The sequence below is a fragment of the Lolium rigidum genome, chromosome 4, assembly GCF_022539505.1.
Source record: "Lolium rigidum isolate FL_2022 chromosome 4, APGP_CSIRO_Lrig_0.1, whole genome shotgun sequence".
NCBI lineage: Eukaryota > Viridiplantae > Streptophyta > Magnoliopsida > Poales > Poaceae > Lolium > Lolium rigidum.
Window position 1 is genome coordinate 17,063,722 of NC_061511.1, and position 18,550 is coordinate 17,082,271.

The window sequence follows — 18,550 nt, forward strand, 5'->3', positions numbered from 1 at the left end:
GGCGGCGGGTTCGAGCGGGCCTGGCGGCGGCGAGGGGATTAGGGTTTTTCGGTGGTGATGGTGCGCGCGTCGCGTCTGCCTGCGTCGTGGTTAGGTGGATAGGCTGCGATGGGAGAAGGAGGAGTGTGAGTGTTCCACAGCCGTCGGATCTGGTTTTGAAGAGGTTGCTCTCACAACGTTGGGTATCTGACTGTCCTCTGGTATCTTGGCTACCAAGTTGCCTCGGACAAAGAATCATCCAAAATTCCCTCAAAAAAAAAAAATCATCCAAAATAATCACTTACAAAATGTTCTACAAAAGAATCTGTAGGAGACTTGACGAAAGAATCTTTCACAAGGAGATTCTAGCAAATAGTGAAACACACATGAATTCTGCAAATAAATAAAGTCTTCGTAGTTGGAAAAGACAATAATCTATACTAGATTTACGGACTCGTTGAATTAGTTGACGAAAGATGGGACACCTAGATAAAGTATAAATTTTTCTTAGCAACGAGTGTAAATGTCCGTTATGTGGAGGAAGTTAGATTAGCATGCATATTGGAAAAACCATAACAACCATTGGGCTAAAAAAACATAGCCAAGATCACTCATGCAGAACAAACAAAAAATAAAATATAACAATCCTACCACAAAGAATTGTCACGGGGCTTAAAAATTCAAAGAGACTACCGTACTTGATGATGGGTGGACTTATTGTTACATGAAGTTTGGGACTGAAAAATATAAGAGGGGATAAACCCAAACTGCCCATGGCTAGATAACCACAACAAAGTATGGCACACTTGCATGACAAACGTCAAGTAAACCACCAAACAAATAGTGTCCGACAATGTTGGATGTAGGCATGGTAATAATAATGATAGTAGTGACGAATGGGTTGTCTCCCGTCAAATGTTGGTTAAGAGCATCTTCATGGTCTGCCATCTCATATGGCTTGGAACTCTTGAAAAAGGGCCTTATCTGGAGGGTAGGAAATGGCGAACGAATAAGAATATGGAGGGACAGCTGGTTACCAAGGCAAGCGTATGGCAAAACTTTGACTCCTAAGAGAAATCGGAGGCTTCGGCGAGTATCAGAACTCCTGGATGTTCAAGGTAATTGGAATACCCAGCTAATACATGCAACCTTTTACCCTATTGACGTGGAGGCAATATTAAGAATCAAGCCATCAAGGGCTGGTCATTCTGATCTTTTAGCTTGGCAGCCAGAACGTTCGGGTATTTTTTCGATGCGATCGGCATACAAGCTAGCTTTTAGCGAGTTACCGTAACAGAGTGTGCATACGGATCCTCTAGCACTCGGACAGAGAAGGATCCATGTTGGTCAAAGATTTGGGGCTCTTCGGTTCCTCCTAAGGTGAAAACCTTCGCTTGGCGTGCTGCGTCTAATGCGCTTGCTGCGGAAACAAACAAACTGAGAAGAAATATGAAGGTTTCAGGTCGATGCAAAATCTGTGAAGATGAGATGGAGGATGTGGCGCATGCCCTCTGTCATTGTCCTCATGCCAGGAATCTATGGAATGGGATGCGAACCTGTTGGCATCTACCATCTGCTAAAGAGCTTCAAGTTTCTTCACCCCTTTGGTTTAGAACAATTGTGATGGAGATTCCAAATAATATGGTGGATCATTTATCGTTGGTGGCCTGGAGGGCTTGGTATGCAAGGAATGAAATAACACATGACAAACCACTCCCATCGGTGGAAGGGTCTAAGAGGTTTTTGTGCAGCTACGCCAAAACACTTCGTGATATCAAGGAGCTCTCCACGGAGCAGATTCTGAAAGGGAAACAACCGTTACTCTTCCCAGATTCGCAAGCCAGGCCTATTCCAATTAAGGAGCAGGCACCTGATGTTCCTTGGGTTAAGCCCCCGGCGGGCTGGGTTAAGTTAACAATTGATGGATCTTTCCGTGCAGAGGATGGCACAGCAGGAATCGGCATGGTACTGCGGGATGATACAGGCGAAGTTATATTTTCAGCTTGCCAGTTTATTAATTCTTGTGAGGAAGCTTTGGAAGCCGAATTATTGGCTTGCTCTGAAGGTTTAGGCCTTGCCATCCAAGCACTTGTCGCCTACCAATACTTATCGACTCCGATTGCACACAACTCATATCAGCTACGAAGAATCCAGCGCAGGACCGTTCGGCATTCCTGCATATTATCACATGGATTAAGAATTTAGCTAGTTCTACTCGTGTTTGCAACTTTGTAAAAGTGGATCGTAGGCAAGTTAGGGTTAGTCACTGTCTTGCTAACTAGGCAAGGACAGAGCGCCAATCTCTTTTATCGTTCGGTTCTGGTCCTCCTGTGTTTCTCCAGGAGCTGGAATTGGAGCGTCTTGTAACCCCTTTTGCTTAATAAAGATCTAGTTTTACCCGCAAAAAAAAAAAGAGATGAAACTTGACAAGAAGATGTCATGTGGACTATGTTTCCACTTAAAGGCCTAAAAGTACATAGGTATGAAGCCATGTCACTTTCCAAAAAAAGAAGACTCGTCAACCTATTTGTAGCATTATCGAAGTTTAAGGACATGTATGTACTATGTTTGGCATCACCATGATTTTATAGGGAAAACGCTTATTTTGATGGGAGCACATTCTATGAAGTTAAAAAAAAATCACCGCTAAACTAAAGATTGTCCTGGTTAGATAATAGCACTATTTATGCAGTTTAACATAACAATCACAAATAGATCCTTAAAACATCAAGTTTTCGAGTTGATACCTTAAGAATCATCTCCCAAATTTACAAATACAACACATCTATTTTTTTGATGGTACACACGACATAATCTACTCAAACCGTTCGTCTCAGGTAAATATCAGATGAGAGGACAAAGTTACCCCGCGGGCGGATAACCATAACAAAGCATGGCACACTAGAATAACAAACATTAAGCAAGCCGCCAAAAATGTTTTTGCCAAGTAACTCTTTGGCTTGGCAATATTGGATGTGGCAATTGGATCAGATGTTGGTTGAGAGATGTAACTCGATCAAGGAGATACCATGTGGACTATGTGATCAAGGAGATACCATGTGAACTATGTTGTGACTTGAACGCTTAGAAGTACTGCTGACATGCATGAAGCCATATCACCACTATTTGCGGCATTAATGAAGTTCAAAGACTTGTCAACCTATTTGCAGCATTAAAGAAGTTTAATGACATGGAACATGTTCGGTGTCACCACTATTTTAAGAAGTACTTATCTGTGATGAAAGCGCCTTCTACAAATGTACAAACACGAAAGCTAAAATGAATATTTTCCTCATCGAATAAAATTGCAGTTTACGCAGTACAAAACAAAATCTCAAACATGGAGCCTTCAAATGTCTAGTTTTCGAGCTAATATATCAAGAATCATCTTGCGAGGTTTGATAAAAAATAGTTTGTCGATATCTTCAACATACTTTACTCAATTCTTCAACATACTTTACTCAATTCCTGCCGATTTACATAAAAATAACCCTTTGTGGGAAAAAACGCATAACATGACCTTCCGGCCAAAGTATTTTATGCCTCTAACCTTTTTGTGTGGCGTCCTTGTGAAGGGCGCCACACCTGTCTATGTGGCGCCCGTGGGAGCGCCACACATTATCGGTGGGCAAGCTCGAGCCACCACGTATAACAGAATGTGTGACGCCCTTGCGAAGGGAGCCACACAGAAGGGTGTGGCGCCCTTGCGAAGGACGCCACACAGAAGGGTTAGAAGCGTGAAATAGTTTGGCTGGAGGATCATTTTGTGCAATTCTAGCTAAAAGGGTTATTTTTGTGTAAATCTCCGCATTAAGAAATGATACTGTCTTGAAAACGTAGAAAATGCCCACAGAAACTGAAACATATCTCATCCTAGGACAATACTAGCGTTCAAGTGGTCATGCTAGTTGCCGTACGTATCACTACAAGACAATACTAGTGTTCAAGTGGTCATGAAGCCACATCACCTTAAAAAAGGTGTGTCAACCTATTTGGGGCATTAACGAAGTTTAAGGACATGACTATGTTCGGTGTCACCACTATTTTAAGAAGTACTTACTTGTGACGAAAGCATGTTCTACAAATGTACAAACATGAAAGCTAAAATAAATGTTTTCCTCATTGAATAGCATTGCGATTCACCTAGTGTAACAGAAAATCTCAAGCGGGGAGCCTTGAAAATGCCTAGTTCTCGAACTCATACCTCAAGAATCATCTTTCGAAGGGTTGCCAAAAGAAAAAAATTGTTCAACATACTTTACTCAATTTGCCGGCAGTAAGAAATGATAATATCATGAGAAGGTAGAAAATGGCCCGAGATACCGAAACATATCTCATCCTAGGACTATACTAGCGTTCAAGTGGTCATGCTAGCTGCCGTATACGTAGCACTACAAGACAAGCGTACGCTGACGTAGACGTCGGCATCGCAGCAATTGGAATACCGTAGTGGGCCGCCAGTCACATACGTAGCTGCCAGTCCCCACGTTGTCCAGCTATTCAGACATGCCACGTCGGCCTCATCATTTCCCTCCAGATACACACACTGTCACCGTGGCCACACCCAGCCCCAGAGACCGTCACGTGGGGCCGGGCGATCCGGCCCCACTCGTCATTGCCTGGGCCGCTACCGCAGCTCGTGTTTGGGGTTGGCCGTTGAGCGCGGCGCTTCACTGGTTTGTTTAATCCATTCCCCTCTCATCTCGCTTTCATGGCGCTCCCTCCATGGCCAGATGGGTCTCCACCACCCCTTCCCCCAACCACGTCTCTCTCCGAATCAAATCGCGCATCCCCCAGATTTTTCCTTTCTCCAGATCCCTCCGACGGGCAGGCAGTAGGCCTCCCTGAATCGGCGCCGTCCAGGTGAGCGTGGGAAATCTCTCTTCTTTTTGTCATGTCTTCCGCTTTGGCACGGAATTTTCTTCGATGGTCCAAAGGATCCTGATCAAATTTGCTCCGTAAGATTCTTGCTTTCTTCGCGAGCTGAGGAGATGTGTGCGTGTTTCAAACTCTGGTTTCTTGAGCACGCTGGTTTCATTCTTGGCGGTTAACCGTCGTTCCTGGTCTCTGCTTCTCTGTTTTCTTGGCGATTCCAGCTGCTTACTGCCTGCTTGCTTCCGGTGACGACCGAGCCAAGCTAGAAATCCACTCGGCGCTTACAAATTCTCCCCCTTTCTCCGCAGGCCGCTGGACGCCGGGGAACCACCGCTGAGGTGGTGCCGCTGCCGATGGGCATCATGGGGACGGATTTGGGGGCGCTCGCTCTCAAGTACACCGGGATGTCGCTGTCGGTGTCGGACTACGACTCCATCGTCGCCATGAACATCTTCGTCGCGCTCCTCTGCGGCTGCATTGTCTTCGGCCACCTGCTCGAGGGGAACCGCTGGGTCAACGAGTCCACCACAGCGCTCGTCATGGTGACCACTCCTCTCTCTCTCTGACGCGCGCGCTCCAGGTGCTTGCGGTTTTGTCTCGCGGGGGCTGGGTGGCAGCGCTGACTTTTTTCTTCATTCGTTCTTGTTTGCTTGATTGCAGGGGCTGATTACTGGAGGGGTGATCCTGCTCGTCACCAACGGGGTCAATTCGCGCATTCTGGTCTTCAGCGAGGATATATTCTTCATCTACTTGCTCCCGCCCATCATCTTTAACGCTGGGTGAGCGCACTAACTAGTACTCCCAGTAGTTGTCTTACTGCCTTGTTGTTTCGTTTTCCGTGCAAGAAAATGCATTGGCGTGTCTTAGTTCAGGTTCTTTTATCTTTTGGACAATACTGTATTAGTCTGAAGTTATATTTCATATGATTAGTCTTCGTCTCAACTCTCAAGTGTTGATTGTGAATATTTCCACAAACTATCAGGTTTCAAGTAAAGAAAAAACAGTTCTTCCGCAATTTTGCAACAATTACTTTGTTTGGGGCTATTGGGACATTGATATCCTTTGTAATAATCAGCCTTGGTAAGTTACTAAATCATTCCTCATTTTTGTCCATCAGTATTGTATTAACAGTGACAATCTCTTACTCCTCAATGCATTTCAGTGTTACTCATAGGTTTAGTTGGTGCACACGTAGAAATAAATCAAGACACACTACGTAGAATCCAGCTAGCCTTTTTTTAACTAGAAAAGGTTGGAGGTGCTTTTAACAAAGTCCATCTTTTTTGCTTGATTATGTACTGCAGCTTCTCGTACTACACACTTGGTACACACCTTAGTAGAGACTAAAAGCAGAGAGTACTGTCACAATTGTGAACGTCAAATCAATAAATTTGCTGTAATCTGACAGCTTGTACCTCTCAGGATTGGTTTGTCTTCAAAGCTGTTGTAGTATTTCATGTCCTTGAGCGGAGGTGCATGGCTACCATAGACATTAAAATGTAAACCCTATTTTAAGTACGTACTAGTTAGGACCGGCTGAGATGGTAGTGGACTCAAGCCAGAAAACAAGGCACTTTCATAACTTCAAACAGAGTGAAGCACACATTTTTCTATACAATCTAAAGAACTAGTGAGATAAGGAAATACCTGAGGTAAATGGTAAAACTAAAGCTGATAGTTTACTGTATGATGAAACAGTTTGCCCATTAGGAATTGCTCCTGGAACATATTGAAGAACCACAATTTTATGTTCATGAATTTATGGAGCTCACCTTCATATAGGATCATATAGGAACTGATAGCATGATGTGTCCAAACCTTGCATTGTTCGAACTTCGATATCTCGCTCAGGTGCTAAGATTTTTGTCTAATGGACATATCAGGTGCCATGGGATTGTTCAGCAAACTTGATGTTGATCCACTCCAGCTTGGGGACTATCTTGGTTGGATATTTTGTTCTACTCTTTATGTATTTCAATATATGAACTGTTTGGACTTTAGATACCACTGAATATGTTATCTTTCTTTTAGCTGACTTTAATTCATATGCGCAGCAATTGGGGCTATCTTCTCAGCAACAGATTCTGTTTGCACCTTACAGGTTTTGAGTTGAACAATATGTCATTCTTGTCTTGCAAAATGATGCAACAAACCATTTAATTCGTGAAGTTGTTATCTGTAGGTGCTTAACCAGGATGAAACACCCCTACTATATAGTCTGGTTTTTGGTGAAGGTGTTGTTAATGATGCTACATCTGTTGTGCTCTTCAATGCAATTGAAAACATTGATCTTGATCATTTCGATGCTTTTGTTCTACTACAACTTATTGGAAAATTCCTCTACCTACTTTTCACCAGTACTGTTCTTGGAATAGCTGTAAGTTACCTTTGCCACTTTTGTGACACCAACACTAATAATGTTGCTTTAGATTGTGAGAGCATATATATTTTTCTAAGCATTCTTTCTTGATGATTCATTTCTGACTGACTAGTGGTATCACTTTTTTTCCAGGTTGGGCTGCTCAGTGCCTACACTATTAAGAAACTTTGTTTTGCAAGGTCTGTACAGAGCTCTCAAATGTGAATTCGTTAGTTTACAGTTTACAGTACGAATTACTTCAGATTTTTGATTATTATTATGGCATGCTTGTGGTGTTATGTGCAGACACTCAACTGACAGAGAAGTTGCTATCATGATGCTCATGGCATACCTTTCCTATATGCTGTCAATGGTGGGTGTCTATGAATATATCTTTTTAAAAATAGGCAATTCTTGTATTTCAAAAAATTTGGGGACACAATAATTATCATATGAGATTGATACAATATTTATAAACTTCACTTATTTATTTTCTTCTATTTTGGGCCTTAGTTTCTCCTTTCAGAAGCATGCAATTATCACTAATCCGCCTTTTCGGGTATTTCAGCTGCTGGATCTAAGTGGTATTCTCACTGTGTTCTTCTGTGGAATAGTAATGTCGCATTACACTTGGCATAATGTGACAGAAAGCTCTAGGGTTACTACCAAGTATGTATTGTCTGCTAACCAGCTTTGCTGGCAACCATTGCGATCCATTTAAAAATATGTGTACTAGCTTTATTGATATTCTTCTATGCATACTGCAGGCATACTTTTGCAACCTTATCATTCATTGCTGAACTATTTCTTTTTCTCTACGTTGGGATGGATGCATTGGACATTGAAAAATGGAGATTAGCTAGTAGCAGGTACCTTTTGCTGTCCATGAATAATGTAGTGGTACTAAGACATACTGGTACAACAATTTCTGCAGATTTTCTAACCATTTATCCTCACAACTAATTCAAGTGTCATTGCCCCTATGGTGCAGCCCCAAAAAACCAATTGCTTTAAGTGCTATTATATTGGGCTTGGTTATGGTGGGAAGAGCAGCATTCGTATTCCCTTTATCTTTTATATCCAACTTAAGTAAAAAGGAGGCCCGTCTGAAGATTTCCATGAGACAACAGGTTAGTATTTAACTTCATTTAGACTTCTGTCATTTTGTGTCCCTTAAACCATAGGGAGTTAAGTTTGTTGGTATTTTTCGCTAGGTAATAATATGGTGGGCAGGTCTCATGAGAGGAGCAGTTTCGATTGCACTTGCTTACAACAAGGTGATGCATGACAGTAACAAATATGAGCTGAATAATCATCTCTCGTGAATTGACTCGGAACTGAAATCACATGTTTTATGAAGCTATCTTTGAGTATCTAGAGGTTCTGATGTGTAACATACATTTCTAAAAATTTGCAGTTTACAACATCTGGTCATACTGCAGTCCGGGTAAATGCTATCATGATCACTAGCACAGTCATTGTTGTTCTGTTCAGCACAATGGTAATACTACTATAACTTTCTCATTATAAATCATATTATGCACAATGCAGATGTTTATAGTGGCTTTTTCTTATGTTATGATTTCTTCAGACAAAATATATTATATGTGATAATGTAAAACGTTCTACAATATTGCTGTTTGTTCTTTATATGATTTATTTGAATCGGTTGATAGGTCAATGGATAATACAGTAGTCATAGAAGGAGTCTCGATGATAGTATCATACTCTTTTGCTTCCCTCAAGAAGGGGAATGATCCTTCATTTTGCTAATGTATATGCCATATATTTGATCCAGGTTTTTGGCTTGCTGACTAAGCCTCTGATTAATCTCCTCATCCCACCAAGGCCTAGCAATACAGCTGATGGCTCAAGCCAGTCATTCCTTGACCCACTTCTGAGTAGCTTATTGGGCTCCGACTTGGATATTGGCCAATACCCACCTCAAACCAACCTTCAGCTTCTTCTCACCATACAAACACGCTCTGTTCATCGTGTGTGGCGCAAGTTCGATGATAGGTTCATGCGCCCGATGTTCGGGGGACGAGGGTTTGTACCGTTTGTCCCTGGTTCGCCGGTGGAGCGGAGCACCCATGGGCCTGGCCTGGGTAGCCTGGACACTGTGACAGAGGCAGACGACCATAGCTGAGTTGAAGCTCAGAAGGTGCAAGTTTTTTTTTGTGTGTAAATGTTCAGATACCACACAATTTTGTTCTTCGAGTTTGTTGACGGATTTGTCGGTATATCTTGTGCAGATAGTTTACACAGAATTACCTACGGAAGGTGATTAAGTAGTTTTCTGGGGCAATTCCAGATGTACATTTTGCCTGTAAATTTCATTGTTGCGCAGATATAACAGTCAGATGTTGGATATTAGCATTTATATGTACTGTACTAAATTACAGGTTGAAAATGAGAATTTACTTTTGGAAAATGCAAAGTCCTCGCTGAGACTGCGTGATGAATGTTTGGTTCATAACCACTGATTACTGAACTTTTTCCCCAGTGTAGGAAATTGTTCATGGTCATTGTTTGCATTACGGTAAACGCTTCTCGTCGGTATTCCAAGCATATGCAAAGCCGGTAGGTCCATGTCATTCGGATGGTGACAGCTTAAGAACATGTTTGGTAGACTGCAGTATTTTCGTAGTCTAGGGTGGACAGAGCTGAGCAAATACATACACTAGATCATGTTCAGCAATCCGTTTAGTAGCCTGTAAAGTATAAGCTGGATCACTTTGTGCAGCCTCTTCAGTGAACTGCAAACAAACACTTCTAACATGGGTGATGCAAACTTATCTATTTGAGTGCATCCGGTCTATGTGTCTGCTAATCACTTCTCGCAAGTGGTGATCTTACCACCATAATCACACATAGTAGATAAAATAATAGAGTAGATAGTTTACAAGCAGTTCATCCTCGAGACCCTAACTACCACGAATTAAGTTGTGCGCAAACATGTCATCACAACCCCTACTACTAATAAAGTACCAATACACAAACAGTTCATCATGAGGGGTTCTGCATCGCCTCTGTCAGCCGCGCATGGCCGCGGCGCTGGGAAGGATGGATGATGGGGTGACTGAAAGGGCCGTCATGGGTGTAGTGGGCGGAGGAGGCCGAATCGATGGAGGTGGAGCAAAATTTGTGGTGCTGCTGTGGCTGTACCGGGGTGCCCCATAGAGATCGGAAGCTAGGAGGAACATGATTTCGTCGGACATGGAGAAGAAAACCAGATTCCGCAGGAGAGACATTGATTTGAAGCTAGAAATGGATGTAGAAGTGGCCGAGGGAAGGAAGGCGGTGTGACATCCTGACCAAGGGCTTAATAGGATTCATAGGATACTCATACCAACAAGTAGCAACTTCTTTTCCGGAAGCTCATCAACAAAGAACTCCGAGGTTAAGCGTGCTTGGCTCGGAGTAATTTGAGGATGGATGACCGACTGAGAAGTAGTTCCTGGGTGCGCACGAGTGAGGGCAAAGTGCGCATGAAAGACATGTGTTGGTATGTAGGGCTAGTCTAGAAATCTTAGAGAGCTGCCAGGGGTAACAGGCCCGGCCGGGGGTGGTCGGGGTGTTACATTTGGTATCAGAGCCGACCTTCGCGGTTACATGGGCGTGTGCGGGTCAGGGGTTCGGGCATGTGGCGCATGGCTGGTGTGGCCCGTCATGGCACACGGCATTGCACATGTGCCGACACTGAACGCACAGACGTGTGCCAAGAGGGGACGCTCCTGGCCTGGGGCTGATCGACGAGGACGTCGATCTTCTAAGGGGGGATGAGTGTGACATCCTGGCCCAGGGCTTAATAGGATTGATAGGATACTCATACCAACATGTTGCAACTTCTTTTCCGAAAGCTCACCAGCAAAGAACTCAAGGTTAAGCGTGCTTGGCCCGGAGTAATTTGTGGATGGGTGACCGACCGGGAAGTAGTTCCCGGGTGCGCACGAGTGAGGATAAAATGCGCAGCAGAGACATGTGTTGGTCTGTGGGGCTAGTGTAGAGATCCTAGAGACCTGCCAGGGGTAACAGGCCCGACCGGGGGTGGTCGGGGTGTTACAGGCGGCAACGTCATGGCTGGCTATAATATCCCAGGTTTAGAGGCTACAAAAAGAGGGAATATAGATGTGTGCATTGCATTCATGCATAGAAAATCCGGAGAATTTTCGCGCTTTCAAATAAAACTTGTCACAGTAATTGAAGTTTCACTTGACTTGATGGAATTGAAGTAGCTCATCAAGTCAAGCGCTATAAACCTCAATGTGACCTTTGCTAAACCCTTATTTTGGGTAGACATAATTTGATCCATAGGTTGGATCAAAAGGAATTAGAACTATTATACAACACTTTAAGTGAGGATCAAATACCAAATCCTATAACGGATCATAACATGGTACTCCTTATAACAACACATTTTTTAAGAATCAAACCCTAACTTATTAACACATAAAATTAAGCAACTACCTTTGTGTGTAATTTAATTTACTTCTAAACTTATTACCAAATCAGGTAAACCACAGGGTCTAAAGTGCATAAAAACCACACATTCTTATTTAAATCATAACTTACTAAATATATGGAATATCATAAAACTAAATCCGTTTACATTACGAATTATAGTTCAAACTATTTGAATAAAACTAACTATGAGTATTTTGAAACTCATATGATCATGCCTTGGTGAAATCAAACACCAACTATCCAAAATTGAGGAATAACCTTCAACCTTGACCTTTTGACCAATATTATAATATAAATCCAATCAAATATGATATGGTGCCTCATCCACAATAATAAAACCATCCACAAGATATTTAGTAACAAATGCCACTTGGTTATCCAAAAACAAATCATATGAGAGGATAATATCCATGCCACATAGGATGAAAATATCTACATGACTTGCATTCCAAGCTATGCCACCTCATGCCCAAAGGATTGATATGGATGAGGGCATGACAACTAAGCACCTTACTCATCAAACCAAAACAAGAGTCACCCACCTATGTGTCATGATACTAGAGCTTGCCCAAGCCTATAAAAGAAGCTACACCCTTCATCCATTTGATCATCTACTACCATGTTACAAGGAAACCAAAACCTTGAGACCACCCATACATTAGCTAGGATCAAGATGAAGAAGCTAGGAGGTGGAGGCACACCACAAGATGCAGGTTTATCAGATTTCCTGAAGAACAAGCTACAGAAGATAGCAAGGTAGAATTCCTAGGCAGACCATATATTTACAAGATCATATCATCATATGTTGAGTAGAGCCCTAGGATGTGTCAAAGTATTGAGAAGTGAGAGAAGTGATAATATTAACCATATCAAATTTGTTTTTTACGAGGCTTTGTCTCATTCCTATAGAGCTTTTGTGGCCTCTCTACAAACCGTGTCAATTTCAAACGATTGGAAGACAACAAAGTAAGATCCGAAGTGGCGCGAAGAAATGATAGAAGAGTTGGAAGCACTGAAGAAAAACAAGACATGGGTGCTAACCACACTACCAGCAGGGAAAAAGGCAGTGAGTTGTAAGTAGATCTATACTGTGAAGCAGAATCCCGAAGGGAAGGTAGAAAGGTATAATGCCAGATTGGTCGCTAGAGGATTTAGTCAAACTTATTGAATTGACTACGATGAGACGTTTACTCTAGTGGCGAAGATGAACACAATAAGAATATTGGTTTCATGTGCTGCTAACTTTGGGTGGAAGTTGCATCAATTAAATGTCAAAAATGCCTTCTTACATGGTGACCTGCAGGAAGAAGTGTACAGATACCACCAGGTTTTGGTACCTACAGACCAAGGGAAAAGTATGCAGGCTGAAGAAATCCTTGTATGGTCTGAAGCAATCTCCAAGGGCATGGTTTGATAGGTTTATACGAGCTGTGTGTAGTATGGGGTATGGTCAATGCAATGGTGACCACACAGTGTTCTATAGACACGCTGAGCGGAGGATCACCATTCTTGCAGTTTATGTGGATGACATTATCATCACTGGAGATGACCAAGAGTAAATAAAGAGATTGAAGGAGTGTCCGAGCAAGGAATTTGAGGTGAAATATTTGGGAAACCTAAAATATTTCCTTGGCATAGAAGTGGCTCGAACAGATAATGGAATATCTTTATGTCAACGAAAATACACCCTAAATCTCTTGAGTGACATGGGCATAATGGGATGTCGTGCAACCCCTACCCCAATTGAACAAAATCATCAAATGACTGCACAATCAGGTGAGCTAGTGAATAAGGAAAATTATCAGAAATTGGTTGGGAGACTCTTGTACTTGTGTCATACCAGGCCTGACATTACATATGCCGTGGGTGTGGTGAGCAGATACATGCATGAACCAAGGAGTGGGCATCTTGATATAGTGCACAAAATCTTGAGATACTTGAAGGGAACTTCGGGAAAGGGGGTGGTTTGCAAAGAGTGGACACCTTGAGGTGGATGACTATAGTGACTCTGATTGGGCTGGTTGTCGAGATGATAGAAGATCAACGTCAGGCTATTGTGTGTTTGTGGGAGGAAATCTGGTGTCATGGAGAAGCAAGAAACAAACAATTGTGTCTAGATCAACGACAGAAGCTGAATGCATATCTTTATCTAAAGGGGTGTGTGAGATGCTTTGGGTGAACCATCTCCTGAGCGAGTTGAAGCTTCTGAGAAAGAGTCATTGAGATCTTGGTGTGATAATCAGTCAGCCATAAGTATTGCAAATAATCCAGTCCAACATGATAGGATAAAATATGTGGAAATTGATCGCTTCTTCATTAAGGAGAAACTTGATGCTGGGATCATCAGCTTTACTCATGTCAGCTGGGAAGCAGATTGCTGATTGCTTGACAAAGGGATTGGGAACAAGGGAATGCAACTTGGCATGTGACAAGATGAGATTGATAGATATCTACCATCTTGAGGAGGAGTGTTAAACACTGGACATGTTTCTAGCTCAAGTGGCCCAAGCCCATGTATGTGCTGACCTATAAAAGGAGGAAGCTGGAGGAGAGCTAACCCTAAGACAGAAAAAACCACACCAGCCGCCAGGGACTAAGAAAGATGAGGTGAGCTACTGCTCCATCAAGAAAGATGAGGTGAGCTGCTGCTCCATCAATATACATTATTCTTTAGGCGTTTAAAAAAAGATTTGCATCAGTAAGACAATAACAATGCCCTAATGCTTAATTGATAGCACAGTACTTGACTGCAAATATTGAACTGTTTGTTGTTTGATCTCGTATTTGGATAGAACAATCATATTCTCTGCAATGGGCCGACTTTAAACTGTCTTCCACGTGTTATTCTGTTGTAGATTTGTTAAGGGACATTTTATATATCGCATAATCTTAGAATTTCTAGTTCCATCATTCTTATTTCATGGCGTTAAATATAAAATAATGTTGTCTGACCTTATTAAGCTGAATTGCTCCTTGTTTCAGGCGCAAACTGCGTGCCCATCAGGCTGTGTTTGTGATCAGCCATCAAACTGGAAAACCGAGGGACTCGCTCTGAATTGCCTCCAAGAAGTACTCTAGTAATCCTTTACTCGAGAGGAACTGAACATGAAGCTGCTCTTCCGAAACGGTTATTTGATTGGGCACCTGTGCTAGAAAAGATGACAGTAATTTTCCATCGCTCAGTCGCTGAAAGCAAGGCCAAGGAGTACTTCCAGATGCTACATAGCTTTTGTAGGCCAGAAATATGCATGAAAGGGCCCCATTTTGCATGATGTAGTCTTTTTTTAACAGTGCATGATGTAGTCGTAGCAAAGTTAGCTACAGAACCAAGTGTGACTGAAATTTAACGCGTGCACTTCACCCGTACCGCTGCTTCTCCAAGAACATTTGGCATGTTGAAGAAGACTACGTCACCAGCTTGTCGCTTATCCATGTGGTTTTGTAGTTGGGTATCTCATCTCGGTATCAATTAAACCCTTTCTGCACATCCGAGTATGGCAGATCAGGTTTTATCTTTTATCAATTGCACTATTTGAAACTTCCTGAAATATTTGCAGGGTGTACTTGACTGTGCAAGTATGCGTGATGGTTTATTTACTGTAATTTGTACATGTGGATGTCTAAGTACCTGTTTGTTTGGTCTGGGGTCTTGAGCTCCGCCTGCTTTTGGATCCTTAAAAGTATAAGCCTAGACAAACATCTAACTTTTAGGTCTGGGATTCTCCAAGCAGCTCTCTCAACAAAAACAAAAAGAGCCTGCAAGCACGTCGGGAGGGGCTTGGCGCGGCTTCCCGCATCTTTCGCTTTTAAAACGAATCGGTATACCATGCTAATCCTGAAGTTCGAGTTATCTACCCAAATCGTCATTGCTTGCCCAATCTCCACTTTGTCTTCTCTGTCCTTCCTCTCTAGCTGATCCTGGCGGCAAGCATGAGTGCATGACCATTCTGCCAGAGGTGATGGAAGTTCATCTTTGGTGTCAAACTGGCAATAGTTCATCTTTGGGGGCAAACTGGCAATACTGTTTGCATGTAGTATTTTTAATTGACTAGTTGATCTGTTTGCTTGTACATGCTCTCTCGATGTTAACCTTTTTTAGAAAGAAAACGAAATTGGAACTGTTCACGAGTCGTCATTGTTTTCTTCTCGGGAACTACTTGGCATTGTTTTGTTAGTTTAGAATTCCGGTCTGTTTTGTTGACCAGATATGAAGGGGAATACAACCAAACAGCATTATCTCTCACTAGGAAACAAGCCCGTGCGTTGCATCGGGAGAATTTTTTTTCGATCGACACAGAGACGCACATTGTACGTTCTCATTGGTACAACCGTGTCCACGAATGCACTTGGAAGTTAGGCCTAGTGACATTGTCAAATACTATAATAAGGATACTTAAACTACCGAAGGGCAAAGAGAAATACACTCCCTTCGTTCGTTGATATATGATGTATATTTTTTTGAGAAAAAATCCAAAATATAGGGTATATTGTGTTGCACCACTCATTTTTTGGGATTTGATTATATTTTCTTATCTCATGCAAACTTTTTTTTTCTCACGTTAATTTGTCAGGGGTAATCTTGCTCAAAACTGGTGTAATTTTGTTAATTCATCCAGTGACGTTAGGGTCGCCAAAGAAACCCCAAAAGGCATCAAACATTTCCGATGAGATCTGGAGGTAATAAAGCTATTATATCACTTTTATAAGAGTAATGCTACACTTACGTGCATTTTGTTTATGAAATGAGCTTACGGGCTGACGTGGTGTGCGTACAAATCCTCCATTTATATTGTTTAATGATGCTTAACTTGTATAATCTGTTAGCCCTTTAATGCATATATCACACCTCGTACAGATTAGAGGAAGGGCCCAAGACTGCCCTCAGCATTGACGACACTATTGTTCTCGTATAATTCGGCACATCTCTCTTTTTTTTTTTTTTTTTGAGGAGGTATAATTCGGCACATCTCGATCCAATACCTGATGATTTAGATAGATCCAATACCATGCCGCCGCATCCTTTCCTTGTGCGCGCTCGAGCGCCAGCATGTGCACACGCTGCCCTGCCCTCACCTAGGCCCGCGCGCTCGGCCAAATGAAGCAGCGCACGTCACCACTCCATCGGCCAGCAGGATCCCATACCATGGCAGACCGCAAGCTAACTGTCTGCTCACCTGAATGCGACCTGGCACGAGATGTTGAGCGTGGCTCGCGCCTTCTGCTCCGCGGGTGCTGCTCTGGTCGTTCGCCATGGCCCTCGTCGTTACCATGGACGTGCTAGGCGGCGAACAGCTTCAGACACATCCTACATGCAGGCTGAGCAAAACACGCCGCCGCATTGCCAAATGCTATGCGAAGCTTTATTCCACAGAAAGCCGACGAGCTTTGCTGGTCGGCGAGGACGCAAACTTACTCCCACAGTCCCACTGGCCGGTGGCCGGTGCCGGCAGCCCTGACCGTAGAGTAGGATGTTTTGCTTGGCAACGTTCCGCATGCAGACGCAAAGGTTACCTCGTATCTCCATAAGCCTTGATGGTTACATGCGAAAGCTAGCTAGCACCGCCGATGGTTCCGCCGGTACTCATGTTGACAAGCACGTATCTTCATCCTCATCCTCTGTGAATAGATAAGCAGTGATCTCGACCTCCTCGAGTACCGCGTCTGCTTAGGCGCCACCGACGATGATGGCCGCGCCCCCCTCGAGCACGCCATCTGCTTGTACGTAAGTACGATCGGTCGTTCGCCGTTTCCTAGTATTTTTCGGGCGGCAGGGCGATTCTGATCAGCACCTCGTCTTACTTCTTGGTGGCCAAGCTGCGACGGCATGGGCACCGTCCAGGAAGGTTCGAACGGTTCGCTGGGCAGGGCCAAGACATGCGAGCGAGGAACTTTCTCCGGCGTTGGCTTGATTGAGTCGGTTCATAAAACCTTCGATCTAAAGCATCGTCGCCTCTACGGCCGCCCCCGCCCGTTTCCCTGCCGTATCTATTGTCGCCGCCTGGCTTAGGCTGGAGACCCAATTAATCGTAATCGATCAGCTCTCTCGATGCGATGCAACGAGTTGATCTGGAACGGGCCTAGAATATATATGATGCAGGCCTGACTTTTTTTGTTCGGAACGAACTCATCTCTGTATAGACGACCGGACTGTTACGCGGAGCGGACGACCAAAACTTGAGGACCAAACCAGGGAAACGTATAGATTTTAACTTACGGGTGGCAGTGGTGGGTAATTTGTACCAACTTTTAGGATAACTTTCAATTGAACGAACGACCGAGGGAGAAACCTTTTTCCCTTTATTATTAGTATAGATATAGATTTCCTTTCACAGCAAACCCCTTAGCAGACATCAGATCCGCCCTACGGTATAACCTCGAACATCGGCCATCACTGGTTTCTAAACGAAGAGCTTTTCGTGTGGCTTTACAAGAGAAGAGCTCTCCAAAGGTTTGGGATCAAACCTCACACCTACAGCTGGGCATGGGCAGCCCGGCCCGAACGACCCAGCCCAATAATTTCGGGCCGGGCCAGGTCAGGCTTACACTTCGGGCCGGGTTCGGGCCTGATTTTTGAGCCCGAACGTCGGGTCGGGCCAGGCTTGAAGTTTTCGCATTTTAGTAAGGTTCGGGCGGGGCCGGGCTTTTGCCTGTTCAGGCCAGGTTCAAGCTCAATTTATAGGCCTGACAGTCGGGCCGGGCTCGGGCTTGGCATTTTAGGTTCGGGCTTTTTCGGACTTGGCCCGAATCCCGGCTCGGCCCGAGTTTTGCCAGGTGTACTCACACCTTCCTGCATATGGTCCAACCAATCTTCGCTCCCCTTTTCTCTGACTCCGAGAGTTCGAGTTTCTTCACCAGCCCTTCAACCCCTTT

General features: G+C 43.5%; 1 protein-coding gene across 2 annotated transcripts; it reads left to right on the forward strand.

Moving 5' to 3' along the window:
- Nucleotides 1-5,201: 5,201 nt before the first annotated feature.
- LOC124706778 (sodium/hydrogen exchanger 2-like) lies at nt 5,202-9,532 on the forward strand. 2 transcript variants are annotated; one of them, XM_047238446.1, is made up of 15 exons: nt 5,202-5,396; nt 5,515-5,633; nt 5,837-5,934; nt 6,738-6,797; nt 6,909-6,955; nt 7,037-7,231; nt 7,367-7,413; nt 7,520-7,586; nt 7,782-7,882; nt 7,981-8,082; nt 8,205-8,343; nt 8,428-8,490; nt 8,631-8,714; nt 9,012-9,377; nt 9,469-9,532. In XM_047238446.1, the coding sequence occupies exons 1-14, from the start codon at nt 5,208-5,210 to the stop codon at nt 9,360-9,362; spliced, it is 1,662 nt and encodes a 553-aa protein (XP_047094402.1). In that variant the 5' UTR covers nt 5,202-5,207; the 3' UTR covers nt 9,363-9,377; nt 9,469-9,532. The 2 variants fall into 2 exon arrangements, with proteins under 2 accessions (XP_047094402.1, XP_047094401.1); XM_047238445.1 differs by having other exon boundaries at nt 9,012-9,532.
- Nucleotides 9,533-18,550: the final 9,018 nt, after the last annotated feature.

Excerpts from the sequence above, each read along its gene's own strand:
- LOC124706778 (XM_047238445.1), top strand. The coding sequence starts at position 5,208 with ATGGGCATCATGGGGACGGATTTGGGGGCGCTCGCTCTCAAGTACACC. Across the intron at positions 6,798-6,908 it reads CCAGCTTGGGGACTATCTTG|CAATTGGGGCTATCTTCTCA; the intron begins GTTGGATATTTT and ends TCATATGCGCAG. Across the intron at positions 8,083-8,204 it reads TGGAGATTAGCTAGTAGCAG|CCCCAAAAAACCAATTGCTT; the intron begins GTACCTTTTGCT and ends CCTATGGTGCAG.